Source organism: Metarhizium robertsii (genome assembly GCF_000187425.2).
Source record: "Metarhizium robertsii ARSEF 23 chromosome Unknown MAA_Scf_10, whole genome shotgun sequence".
Lineage (NCBI taxonomy): Eukaryota > Fungi > Ascomycota > Sordariomycetes > Hypocreales > Clavicipitaceae > Metarhizium > Metarhizium robertsii.
This window is the reverse complement of record NW_011942150.1, coordinates 592,408-604,542: the sequence shown is the minus strand read 5'-3', so window position 1 is coordinate 604,542 and position 12,135 is coordinate 592,408. Positions and strand designations below refer to the sequence as shown.

Sequence of the window (12,135 nt, the reverse complement as noted above, 5' to 3'; positions counted from 1 at the left end):
GGCTACTAGCACCCACCAGACGGGCTATAGCGGCGTGCCCCTCCGGGCTACCAGCGACCTAAGAGTCTGGTACTAGCAATTCGGCCGAGTAGTCTGGTTACTAGCACACTGCAGGGACCAGTATTCAATGTTCAGTGCGGTTTGGTTGCTGTCGCCTATTGTGGGTGCCCGATTAGCGGTCGGTGGTAGCTCTAGGCGCTACATGTATGTTGCTGGTACCTACAGCAGTTGAGCCTGGGGTCGAGGGCTAGTTCAATGTTGACATAATTGATCATTGATGTCTCAGTGCTGGTACCCGTGCCAGTATGTACACTGGTTAGAGCACCTACGTAAAGCAATGGTGCTGTTTTGCCCCTATCCCTGTTTGACAAGCTCAAAACTATCACCGCTCTCTCTCTCATCAGCCTCAGAATATATCAGTCAGCACCAGACGGCATGCAAAAGATAATTAAACGAAGTGGATAGACGCTTGAGAAGTCTCGAAGTATAGCCTAATTGACTACAGGTGCCGCATCTGGGGATGACAGTTAGCGAATCATTAACCGACGTCGGGTACATCTGGATGGAAGTGCTCGTGTTCGTGTGATATGGGATCGTGAGTTATTTTCCGTGTGGCCATGATTGCTTGGTTGAAAACTCTACACGCTCAAGCTTGAACCGCGAAGAAGAGCAACCAAGGAAGACCGATCGCGACGCCAGGGAACCCAGAACCTGTGGCTTGCATCGAATCTAGTCTGGTATTTTTCCGATATTTGTTTCAGCCTTACGTGCTCTTCGACAGCGCATTTCGGCTACATATTTACCCGATCCGTCAGCCATAAATTCGGTAACGGACATCTTTCACTCTTCAATTGTAATCACCATTCGCGAAATTGGTACATACGTCACAATGCCTCCCCGTCTGGCACTACAATTTACTTCTCTCCGGACGCTTTCTTTGCGAGGGGGCCGACACTTTCAGATTCGCAGGGCATTCCACGACGCAAAAGCAGACTTTATTACCTTCAACTCAAGAGGATCTCTCACGACACAAAAACTCGACATATTCATTGGTGAACCCCATGAAGCCTACATCATATTTAATAAAGATGTTGGCCTTGCCATGCAGTCAGGCATCTCTAACCAAACTGGCATATGCCTTGCTTCGGATTCCAAAAAAATTGCTCTGACATTTTTCCACGACACCCTGCATTTTGCCCATGGTACCTCTCCCGGGTTCGCGCCAATGTGATCTAACTAATAAAATCTCTTTTCAAGCTGCCGTACCTTATCCACGCATGGTCATCGAACGAAACCTTCCGCGGCAGAATGCAAGCAACACGAGTCCTGCAACACTATGGCTATGGGGCGCGTCACATTCTATTACCTTAGATGGCACAGCAGATCGTGAGTCTTTCTGCATTCAAAATCACAGCAAATACTTATTTTTTCAGATATGTTTGAGGAATCTTCACGGGAGAGCCACAAGAGGTTAAAGGGCGCTGCTGAACTCTTGCGGGATAGATAATGTAAGGGGCTTGAAACGTTCTGCGCTTGAGGAACAGACGCAGCCCGGACAATATGGGCAATATGATTAACAACTTGTCATTGCAGCTGGCAAAGTGAAATGAGCCCGAAACCCGATTTGCGCAAACCATTGACGAAATACCATGATATCTTGGCTGCCCGCCTACCAACGCAGCTAGTGCTTGACAGCGTTCTTGCTATACTCTCTGATCTCCTTGCTCATTTTTCCCAAGGGCCTAGCCACACTGGCATAGTAATGCCCGAGGTCCTCTGATGTCCACTGGCTCGTGGCGACAAGGACATGGGCATCAGCAAGCCCTTCTCCATTGGCTTTTTCTGCAACTGGTACCCATTGATCTTCAAAAACATGTCTGCGGCGAACAGAGCAGTTCGTTTGTTGCCGTCCTGGTATGGGTGATTGAGAATCACCTTTTCCGCAAGGATACCAGCTAGTTGAAATAAGTCTGTTTATCCATAGTTCTTGTGATTTATTGGTGAGTCAATGGCGGACTCCAGCATGGTTGGTTAGGTTGGCGACGATGTAGCAATGTGTTGTGTATACAACCTTTTGACTTGAGAGGCTGTCAGAAAACGGTAGGATATGCTTGCAGCCATAATGTGTTATTAATGACTGAAGATGAAGAATGGAAATAGACCTGTCGTACTAATCTGACCAGCCACCTGGGGGTTCGCAGGCATTTTAAACAGGCTGTTCGTATTATCTCTGATTTGCCGTGACTGAGCAGCACACAGATTGCCGGGCCTCGAGTTGAGCAAATATGTGGTCAAATCACAGCCTCACCTGATGCAGTGGCCGCAGATTTGTCGGCCCCCGTCCTGCATGAAACCCGGTGCGTGAACATCAGCGGCAGGCTGTCGCTTCCTTTCTCCTGGTCATGTTTGCAAAAAAAGAGATGCAGCCTCGTTCCGAGGTATAGCGTTGTTCGCTATGGGACTGCTGCCTGGTTAACATGGAACATTCAAAAAAGGCAAGATCAATACTCTCTACGCAGAGTTCGGGCGCAAGTCCAACAACGAAGTAACAAGAGTCACGGCCAACTGAAACCCGTCCATTGTCCTTGGTGTTTGTAACCATCGGCAAGTCAACGACGGGTGGCCTGGATGGTCGGTAATATTCTGATTAATTAATACTAGCTTTAAAACTTTAAGAAATCAGCTTAAACATAACCTGCTAGCCATCTCGGGCATCTAGCTACGGTGAGTTTTCTACGTACAACCCAAATACCCGATTGCGGGGGGTAATCCACACCATCATATCCAATTACTTGGCAACAACAGGTACAAACTTCTTGTCAAAGGTGCGAGTCTTGTCGCTCACAATTCCCATTGAACCCTCAAGATATGGGACAAAACGGAATTCAGGCCTTTCACCTTCAAGTGGTATGAGCTTGAATAAAATTGCACTCGTGTCGCTGTTTTTGCTGGTAGAAAAGTTAATACTCCATCCTTGCTGGTACATCTTGCTGTACCGTAGTCGCTTGTTGCCTCTATTCTCCCAAGCCGATAAGAACTGCATTGCACCGAGGGGCTGTTCATTTTGCTGGAGGGCAAATTCCCAGGCCTCTGGCTTCTTGGTTTGTATCGGCTTTCTGTCGCTGCTAAGGACTGGAATGTAAAAGTTGTGCATGACGAGATGGTGATTGCTATTATCCGCTTGTTGCCACTTCAACCACTGACTGCCATCCTGATTACCGGTATCTTCGAGGGCGGGCTTGAGGAAGCGAAGGCCAGGCGGGTAGAGCTTCAATAGCGTGTTGGAAATCGTCGTTACTTGGTCCTGGCATTCTTTATGTAGACGTTCTGCGTCAGTCTCGGCTATAGATAAAGTTAGTTAAACTAGTTGAATACAATAATTGCGAATAATAGAAAAGAGAGGAGACGAACTGTGCGATGTAAACAAACTTAATACAAGCCCTTGACGAAGAAGATAGGAAATCGGGCCTAAATGATCGTCCATTTCTTTCACATAATCAGACATGTGATAGTAGAGGTTTTTTTCATCGCCCAACTTTGACATTGCCTGTTTATGCCAGACGTATATCGCGCCAGCATCCTGACCAGGTAACCCCATAATCGTATTATAGATGGAGAAGGTGCTATAGCGAATACCATGGTTTTCGTCTCGAAGTGCAGAGACAAGTTCAACATAGGCCAAATCAGTCTCATTGATTTGTCCACCATTGAGTCTATTAAACAATATTAGCCATGTTATTGATTGTCAACGTATAATAGTGCAACGTACTTCTTGAAATCATCCATAACCTCATCCATACGCTTTGACCAATATAGAATGCGTCTCATAGAGTCCAAAATCTCGACCTTGATAGATAAATTTTCAATCTGTCGGGCTACTTCGTGTTGCCCGGCACTGATACTATGCAGCAGCTCAGTGGTATGTGCAGCATCATGCTGTGAAAGAGATTTCCAGGCTGCTTTCACCGCAAATGTGGCAACCCATTTGCCAACACCCACGAGTAAAGACACAGCCACCATGTTGGTAGAAGTTGAGAAAGGATGACTTGAACGTGTTGACAACAGTGGCCTTGATAGTGTAGAGTGTAAATATGAGTTTGTATGAGTTTGGAAGATGGCTCCTGCTTTCTTTCCAATGATATACGAGAGTAGCATCTCTATATCTTTTATACTCACATGTCACCATTTCAGTTGCTAATTTTTAGACCTTTCAGCCTTGTAGGCGCATTCTCTAAGAGCTGCGCAGAAATACCGTTGTCGAATATGGTATGATTATGCATAACGTACATGGTACAATATTAGAAACAAAATCATCTTGTTGATGGCCTGTCAGGTCTAGCCCAACAAGGCAAATCATTAGTGTTCGCACAAGTCCGAACCAGAATACCGTAAACGCAAAAGGGTACGCATTGAACAGTTCCCTCGTGACTCGCTCAATTGACACTATACAGCCATGTCTAGAGGAAAGCTCGGGCCTAGCCCAGACCGTATCATGGCCAAACTATTTACACGACCGATCTTGGCTTCAGGCAAACGTTGGATGACGAGATAAAGCATAGCTGGGCTTAGAGGAGTGGCTTGGGTGATAAACGAGTCATTCCAGGGGCACATCCAGCTGGACAGCTGCGTTATGAATACAGCTGTGGATAGCATTTCTCCAAACTAGGTATTGCGCAGCTTTACAAAAGAACATTGAACTGATTGAGGCATTGATACGTCATTGCCCCCCGGTGGAGTCACCAGCTCCTCGTATTTGGGGCGACGGATAGAGTGCGGACATTAATCCATATTCCGCCTAGGGGGAGGTCCCTTGATGGCCTAGACATAAGGCTATTGATGCCGGTATCTACGGCTCGACAAGTTTGGTACGATAATTTAAACCCCATATTTCCCCTCGCACTGCCCTACGCCCTACCAAGGAACGGTTCATCGACTATTGATCAAGGCGAGGCTTTTTCAACCCGAGCCCCTGCGTGCGTGTCCTTGTATTCTTGCTAGCTAATCCTAGCTAATAAAAGGCTGTATGTAAAAGGGGTGAAATTCCGCAGTGTCCGTATGTGGGCCAATTCCCTAGTTCCGAGACGTAACAAACAATCAACTACCGTAATTAGTTACTCTTTCCAAGATGAGGATAATTTTACAGTCGACTGATGCGTCTGTTTATTAACTGGGTAATGTGCATATCATCAAGCGGTGATTCTATGCAAGGTGCAGGCCAGTTTCGTGGTAACCTACCCGCTGGAGCGACATGGCTAGGTAACTAGGCAGTGTTTTAAAGATCGTGACAATTCAGGCCGTCTGGTGTATTTACTACGAAGCGTGGGCTGCGTATCGGCGTGTCCATGCGGATAGCAAATCTGAACACATGCCAAGCAAATACTCTGTTAGATGGGAACGCGAACCCATGTCCCGCCCAAGAATGGTTGGCCCGACTTTATCTTCCGGCATCTCTTTGACCGGGAATTAGTGTCGTATAACGCCATTTCCCGATATCCGGGCCAACACTCGGCAACTTCCTCGATTTTAATTGGCTATTTATCGCCTACCTTGCTTTATGACCGGGAAAATCAACATGTGTTTTTTCATATAAATTTATATATCAAGGTACATGGAGAAGCCGGCTTGTGGTAATCGCCGTCGTAATTACTAGTAAATCCCGACGCCGGCATTTAAAGGGACCCAGCCAAAAAAAAGGGCGCCTGGGTCAAGTGCTTAATAACATAGAGGGGATACTTGTGAACTAGGGCCAAGAGATGTGGAATCCAATCCGGGATTATGCTGGTTCGTTCCATCACCGTTTTTCCCGCATCACCGGAACATCTTTAATAGTCACCAGGGCGGGGAAATGGGTACTGGTCGTACCTTGGGAAGATGGTTCGAGAATGAGCCAGCCTTCTTCCGCATCTGACGTCGGGCACCTTGCCTCCACCCGCCGGGGAAGAACGAGAGCTGTTCCCGAAGTTCGGTCGATGACCGTAAACGCCGAGATCCAGATATTCCACTATCTTCTATTTCTAGAACTATTATGGGCCAGGATTCTCAACATAGTTCTCATGAATTCCATATATCACCAGGACCGCCCTCAGGAGATGAGCGCCAAGGCGAGGAATCAGACTTGTCGGCGGGCTATGCAAAGCCTGGTCGAAGACTCAGAGATCATTGATTCCTTGGGATTTCCCCCATAGCTCTGACACACCACTTTTCTTTAGCCATTAAAATGGCGTTTCCCTCTTCTTCAAATAATAGACCAGTTAGGTGGTGCGTGTACACATCACAAAAAAAAGTGCATATATCTCATCAGCGGTGGTGCGACATACATTCCACCTGCCTCCTGGCCAAGTCTTTAGGCTCCTTGATTATAAAAAAATGGAATCTTCAATAGGGACTCCAGCCGCTTTCAATTCTCTCATAAGACCCGCCTTTTGGAGTTCTGCGTAAGTAGGAGATTCAAGAAAACGCTTCCGCACCAGCCCAGACAGAAAAGGTGCCATATGTCTGAGTGGATCATCCTCTGGAAATATGCTACTAGCTTTTCTTACGTCCATGTAGCCTTTAAAAAAGAAGTTCGCCATTGAGTTTACGCTATAGACGTCTTTGATATATGGGGGAAGATCCCCCACACCCGGCTGACCCTGCATAAGGCCATGTGCATAGCAGATTCCGACTAGATGATAAGAAGATGCATTTGACGCATGGCCTATCGACGAACGACTAGAGGAGTTGCGGATCCGAAAAGAATGACTACTTCATCCCCAATTTGGTCTTTTCTTTTTTGGTGCTAGGCCCATGTAGTCGTTCATCATGAAGAGACTCCGCATTTTACAAGCCGTAGAACGTCTTGTAAATACGCTTGTGGTATTGAAGCGGATTCCACTGACTGCTTTGGCTCCTCGCCAAATATACGCATGATGAAGTTGACAGAGTCGTGATTCGTAGGGCATTCGCCTCCAGTACGTACGGGTGCCACATCTCCGCGAAACTATCGGCCCATAGCACGGAGCAAAATGCCTCCAAAAGGCTTTCTCCTGTTTTTTACTTCTTTTTAAATCTAAAAAAGTGGGAAAATACTAGTCTGATTGCTTCAATTGCCTCACAATTACTTAAGAGCTGCGCATTTCCATCTACTGGAATGATATCATTAATGACGCCACAGCGGACGCCTAGAGCTTGAAGGAAATGGCCTTCAGTGCAAAAGGAACTGGGACCCAATTCGGCAACGTGTCGATTTATAAAATGCAAGTGGGAGATGGTCAATGGCGTAGAGTCGTCCGGGACGCAGCTAGGCGGACAGATAGCAGGGGAGTCCCGCAGCTCACACTGCCGCAAAAAATAGGGCTCTTCGAAATGTGCCATGTGCTACGATGTTACATTGATACACAGATCCGAAGTTGTCTTGCCATAGTCTGGGATAATGCCGAGTTTTTGTTCATCTTCGTCTGGCCGGTTGAGAACACCAAATGTCTATCTCTTGGGTCCAAACACTCCGCAGCTCTGGTTTCTTGTCCGAGGGAATTAAGAGAAATGCGTCGTTTGGAAGTCAAGACAACGGTATCAACAACCTGCAGCATATCACAAGGAGCCACACGAGAAGTAGTATCCAGTGTTCGTGAGAGCGGCTTCCGGAAGAGTAAAAAATTGCAGGGCAAAATTCTGATCAATTTATCTCTTTGGGGCCTTTGGGACCACGTATTAAGGCGGCAGAAGGTCCGCCAAGCCCAATCTCTTGTCGAATCAAAAGTCTCCCGAACCATGGGCGATATATGAGATGATACAGAGCCGTGAGTTCTCTCTTTCCAAGTGGGATCTCGTGACTCAAGTCCACCCAGTGCGACTCTGTAGCACATCTGGGCGTCAACGAGCCCGTGCCAAAATCAACATTGATCAGACTAGAAATAAAGTCCACTCGTTTTAGGATATAGGTGCTAAGGAGTCCTTCAGGCCCAAGAAATGCGAAAACCGGGTTTGCTAAGCGATAGATATCACCCATCATGGAAACTTGCTGGGTCTGCTCAAGGGTATTCTTCTGATCAATGCAGATTACATCAGCCCAAACTGGACGTCGGTGGTCTGGGTATCAGAGTTTCCTGATGGCGGCTGCGAGATTCTCCGTTATTAATATGCTGTTAGATTGACTTATGGAATCATGACGGGACTATCTTGTGAGCCCCACGTGTATGATAGTATTGCATATTTCGGTGGACTGTCGGGGTCAAGAATTTCGTGGCGGATGACGATATGAACTGGGGCTGGAACGGTTCCGGTACGGGCTTTAGTCCGGCATAGTAGAAGTTAGCCTTTTACGGGTGTTATATTAGTCACAGAATAATTCATCCTATGGGTATATTAAATAGGTGGAATAGTTGTCTCCCTATTGGCCTACACCAATACAAGTATTTTAGAAAGACTGGCATATAGCAACCACTTGCGAACAAATCTTTGGTGTGATTCGGTTATGGTGATAACTGACTGCCCACTGACAGATTGATCACGTAATGACGAAAAACTGGTTCAAATGTAGTGGGACAATACTGCTTTGGCCGTGTGCCTAGTGTATGTAATGTGTAGTAAACCTGCTATCCCGATATCGGATTAATTTACCAGACGCCATATGTGTCAACAGAAATGTAAGGGGGTGTGATTGCTGTTCAATTAGAGCTCGTTCTTCTTGTGACAATATGATATCAGGATATCCGAGTATGCCCCCGTACGGGTAGTTCTGCCAAGATAAACCCTGACTACTTAATTCCTTGAGGACTCCAGCCGTTACATATAGGCTCACTAGACGCAGTGTGTTGCATTTGTACCAGATCTCTGCACTCAACGTTGGCATGTTAGACCGTCGCGAGGACAACGCAGTGATTTCTCGAAGCAAAAGTAAATCATCAAAGAGGCTAATAAACAAACCTAGATGGATTTACGAGCTCATTAACGATCCAGATAGTCTTTGTAGGCTGAGAAAGTAGTACAAATCGAACGTAACTGCTCTCAAAATGCCCAAACAAATCGACAATCGTATCTGATATGATGGTCTCATCCCTACACTTATTTTACTCCTGGAACTCGGTCGAGCTTAAGCAATCTTCTAGAATAGTTATCCAAGTGTGATGCTGTGCGCGATTGATGTCATGACGCACGACAATCAGCCTTGAGCCACGCCCAAAACATGCACTCATATTACACACTGTCCCGGAGTTAGTCTCGAGAGTCAACTTTACCCGTCATTCACACCAAAATGATGACCGCTTTACCATGTACAGTCCCAATCCGCACTATGCATCAGAGAAACAGGATCGAAGCGAAATGGTGTGCTCAAGTGGCGGCATAGACCATCTTATTGGACATTACGAAGCCATGACGTTGCTGTTGTAACATGGCTGTCTGTTGTGGCGGCATGCTCTCGCCGGGCACATGATGCTTCTGAGGGGAAGCTATAAAACGGTCAAGCTGTGCCCCGGTGGCAAATTATTGACTCGAATACCTTTCAACTCTTTGGCAAAGAGACTTAAGATCTGACTTGCAACGTAAAAAGCTACAATTATCTTCAATACATCAATACACAATGAGCGATCCAGCACACCCACATCCCAATCCAAGACATCCGGATTACGAGACGGGACTCACGGATGAGGCGGTAATCGAGGGCCACGACCTGATTCAGCACGCCGAGGAGGAGGAGGAGAGAGTATGCAGCGCTTCAAATAGTTCAACAACTGGCCAGGTTTTCGCTAACCATGTGAACCAGATGCATCCAGACAAGCCAGAGCCGACGATGCCGGTAGCAAACCCACCGGCTGGGCAGCAGGCCAAACATGACAAGAAGGAGTCAACAATGGACAAGGTCAAGCACGCGTTGCATTTAAACAAGTAACCAACAACGCTGGGCGTGACTTGACGGATTGGTGACTTGGACGTTGCCAAGTCGGGACTTTCGCTTTTCATAAAATGGGTTTCAAAGGCTCGGTTACATTGGTTATTGGAATTCGCTGTGGGCCTCCAGATTGTCACCAAGTTAAACTGCCCCAGCAAAGTCTTTTTTTTTTTTTTTGGCCGTAACTGGTGGCTGTCGCGGAACAGCAACAGGATTATAATGACATTCTCTCCGGGGGGAATGGTGAAGACACGGACAGGTTACTGCATGAAAAATTGGACTACTTGACAGTAATTGAACCAGTTGACGTCTTTTGAACATTGGCGACCGCAAAAAACAGCTGTGCCGTGTCGTAAGGCCGATTCAATTGCAAAGTCAATGAGCGCACAGTGGCCGTGGTAGAAAAAGAAATCAATCGACTACCGGTGAAAATACTGGCATTTCACTCCATTTGAACGCAAGCATGTACGTGATTTGCATACCCGTGCCAAGCCAGGTCTACATGTACGCATTAGAAAGCATCAATTGATCCATGTAGAGATGGAAACTTGCTCGGTGACCTCGGGGCATCGTTGCAGCCTCGGCAGGGACACCGGGCTTCATGACAGCATCAATCCCGACGTCGATCTCCCCACACTTCGTTCGTTTAGCTTCCATTCGTTTATTTACGTACCACGGCGAGTGGGCTTTCCCGAGGTTTACAAAATAGCAGCTCCCGATCTGGCAACGTCTCCGGGTTGCCGTGCTCATACTTGAACAATTCCAGTTACTTCAGCCGAACGCCAGCACTGTTGTATTACCAATCTCGATATTGCTGGCGTGGCTGAAAAGTGGATAGATGACTTCTGGAGGACACTTATAAACGATGTCGCCTGGCCGTCTGGACATGTCAATACGCCCGTCTTGGTCCATCTCGCAGCGACAATGAAACAAGACAATCTGTCCGTGGTCCTTGCCGAGCGGCCAACCGGTGCCATTATTCCCGGCCAGACTTTTCACCAAAAGACTACGCCTATACCGTCGCCGGCCGATCTGCAAGATGGCCAAATTCTGGTCGAGACGGTCTATCTGTCCCTGGACCCCGCCATGCGCGGGTGGTTAAACGGTGAGAAGTCAATATCCATGAATCCCAAACAAGACCAGCACCATTGAATGCTGACGAGCCCCGTGGGCAAGACGTCCGCTCCTACCTCCCGCCCGTGAAGCTCGGCGCGGTCATGCGAGGAGCCACGGCAGCCCGCGTTCTCGCTTCCAAGAGCAAGCAGGCAGCCCCGGGAGACTACGTGAGCGCCATGTCCGGGTGGACGGAATACGCCATCCTCGACGAGGGCCAGTTTGAGCCGGCGTCGTCGTTCCCCGGCCTCAACGCCAACGAACCCCAGGACATCCTCTCTGTCCTGGGGCTCACCGGCGCGACCGCCTGGTGGGGAATGACGCAGATCGGCGACCCGAAGCCCGGCGAGCTCGTCGTCGTCTCCGGCGCCGCGGGCGCGACGGGCAGCGTTGCCGGCCAGATTGCCAAGATCAAGGGCGCAACCGTTGTCGGCATCTGCGGCTCCGACACCAAGTGCAGCTGGCTTGTCAATGAGCTCGGGTTCGACGTTGCGCTCAACTACAAGGCGTCTGATTTCAGGGACCAGTTCAAGGCCGCCACCAAGAGCTACATTGACGTGTATTTCGACAATGGTTTGTCCACCCCGTCACTGCGACTCCCGTCTCTCCGTCATGTTTGTCACTGACCAAGGACCAGTGGGCGGCGACATTCTCGACATGTGTCTGGCGCGGGCCAAGGAGCACTCGCGGTTTGTCATGTGTGGAGGAATCAGCCAGTACAACTCGGCCAACCCTGTCGGCCCCAAGAACATTGCCAGGGTGATTACCATGAGAATCAGGATGCAGGGCTTTATAGTGTTTGACCACCGGGACCGCATCCCCGAGATCCGGAGAGAGCTGTCGCAATGGCTGGCCGAGGGAAAGTTGAAGAAGACGGAGACAATCGTCAAGGGCGGACTGGCCGTCGCGGAGCAGGCCTTGGTGGACTTGTACAATGGTTCGAACCAGGGCAAGTTGCTGGTGGAAGTGAAGAGCCCGTCGGCACCTGCATTGAAGTTGTAATAGTGTTCCATTCATGCCGGGCGATGACAAGTTTAATTGATGGAGAAATAATCCACCAGATCGTCCCCGGTCTACGCAGTCGATTGCTCGTCCCATGACTCTGAAACAGTCGCAGTGTTGTCATTATTCCAGCACCATTGCTCGGAGTAATA

At 48.2% G+C, this 12,135-nt stretch overlaps 4 protein-coding genes across 4 annotated transcripts; 3 read left to right on the top strand and 1 right to left on the bottom strand.

The window, feature by feature from the left end:
- Nucleotides 1-889: 889 nt before the first annotated feature.
- On the top strand, nucleotides 890-1,507 carry MAA_07765 (uncharacterized protein; the record flags this gene model as incomplete). Its single annotated transcript, XM_007825763.1, has 3 exons — nucleotides 890-1,202; nucleotides 1,258-1,386; nucleotides 1,434-1,507. 3 exons carry the CDS (start codon nucleotides 890-892, stop codon nucleotides 1,505-1,507), a joined length of 516 nt encoding a protein of 171 aa, XP_007823954.1.
- A 1,281-nt stretch (nucleotides 1,508-2,788) lies between these two features.
- MAA_07766 (uncharacterized protein) lies at nucleotides 2,789-4,020 on the bottom strand (the record flags this gene model as incomplete). The annotated part of the gene is made up of 3 exons (XM_007825764.2): nucleotides 2,789-3,342; nucleotides 3,430-3,713; nucleotides 3,770-4,020. The coding sequence occupies 3 exons, from the start codon at nucleotides 4,018-4,020 to the stop codon at nucleotides 2,789-2,791; spliced, it is 1,089 nt and encodes a 362-aa protein (XP_007823955.2).
- Nucleotides 4,021-9,559: 5,539 nt separating this feature from the next.
- On the top strand, nucleotides 9,560-9,868 carry MAA_11587 (tetratricopeptide repeat domain protein; the record flags this gene model as incomplete). The annotated part of the gene is made up of 2 exons (XM_011412502.1): nucleotides 9,560-9,682; nucleotides 9,743-9,868. The coding sequence occupies 2 exons, from the start codon at nucleotides 9,560-9,562 to the stop codon at nucleotides 9,866-9,868; spliced, it is 249 nt and encodes an 82-aa protein (XP_011410804.1).
- A 924-nt stretch (nucleotides 9,869-10,792) lies between these two features.
- MAA_11586 (amidase) lies at nucleotides 10,793-11,983 on the top strand (the record flags this gene model as incomplete). Its single annotated transcript, XM_011412501.1, has 3 exons — nucleotides 10,793-10,973; nucleotides 11,045-11,554; nucleotides 11,619-11,983. The coding sequence occupies 3 exons, from the start codon at nucleotides 10,793-10,795 to the stop codon at nucleotides 11,981-11,983; spliced, it is 1,056 nt and encodes a 351-aa protein (XP_011410803.1).
- Nucleotides 11,984-12,135: the final 152 nt, after the last annotated feature.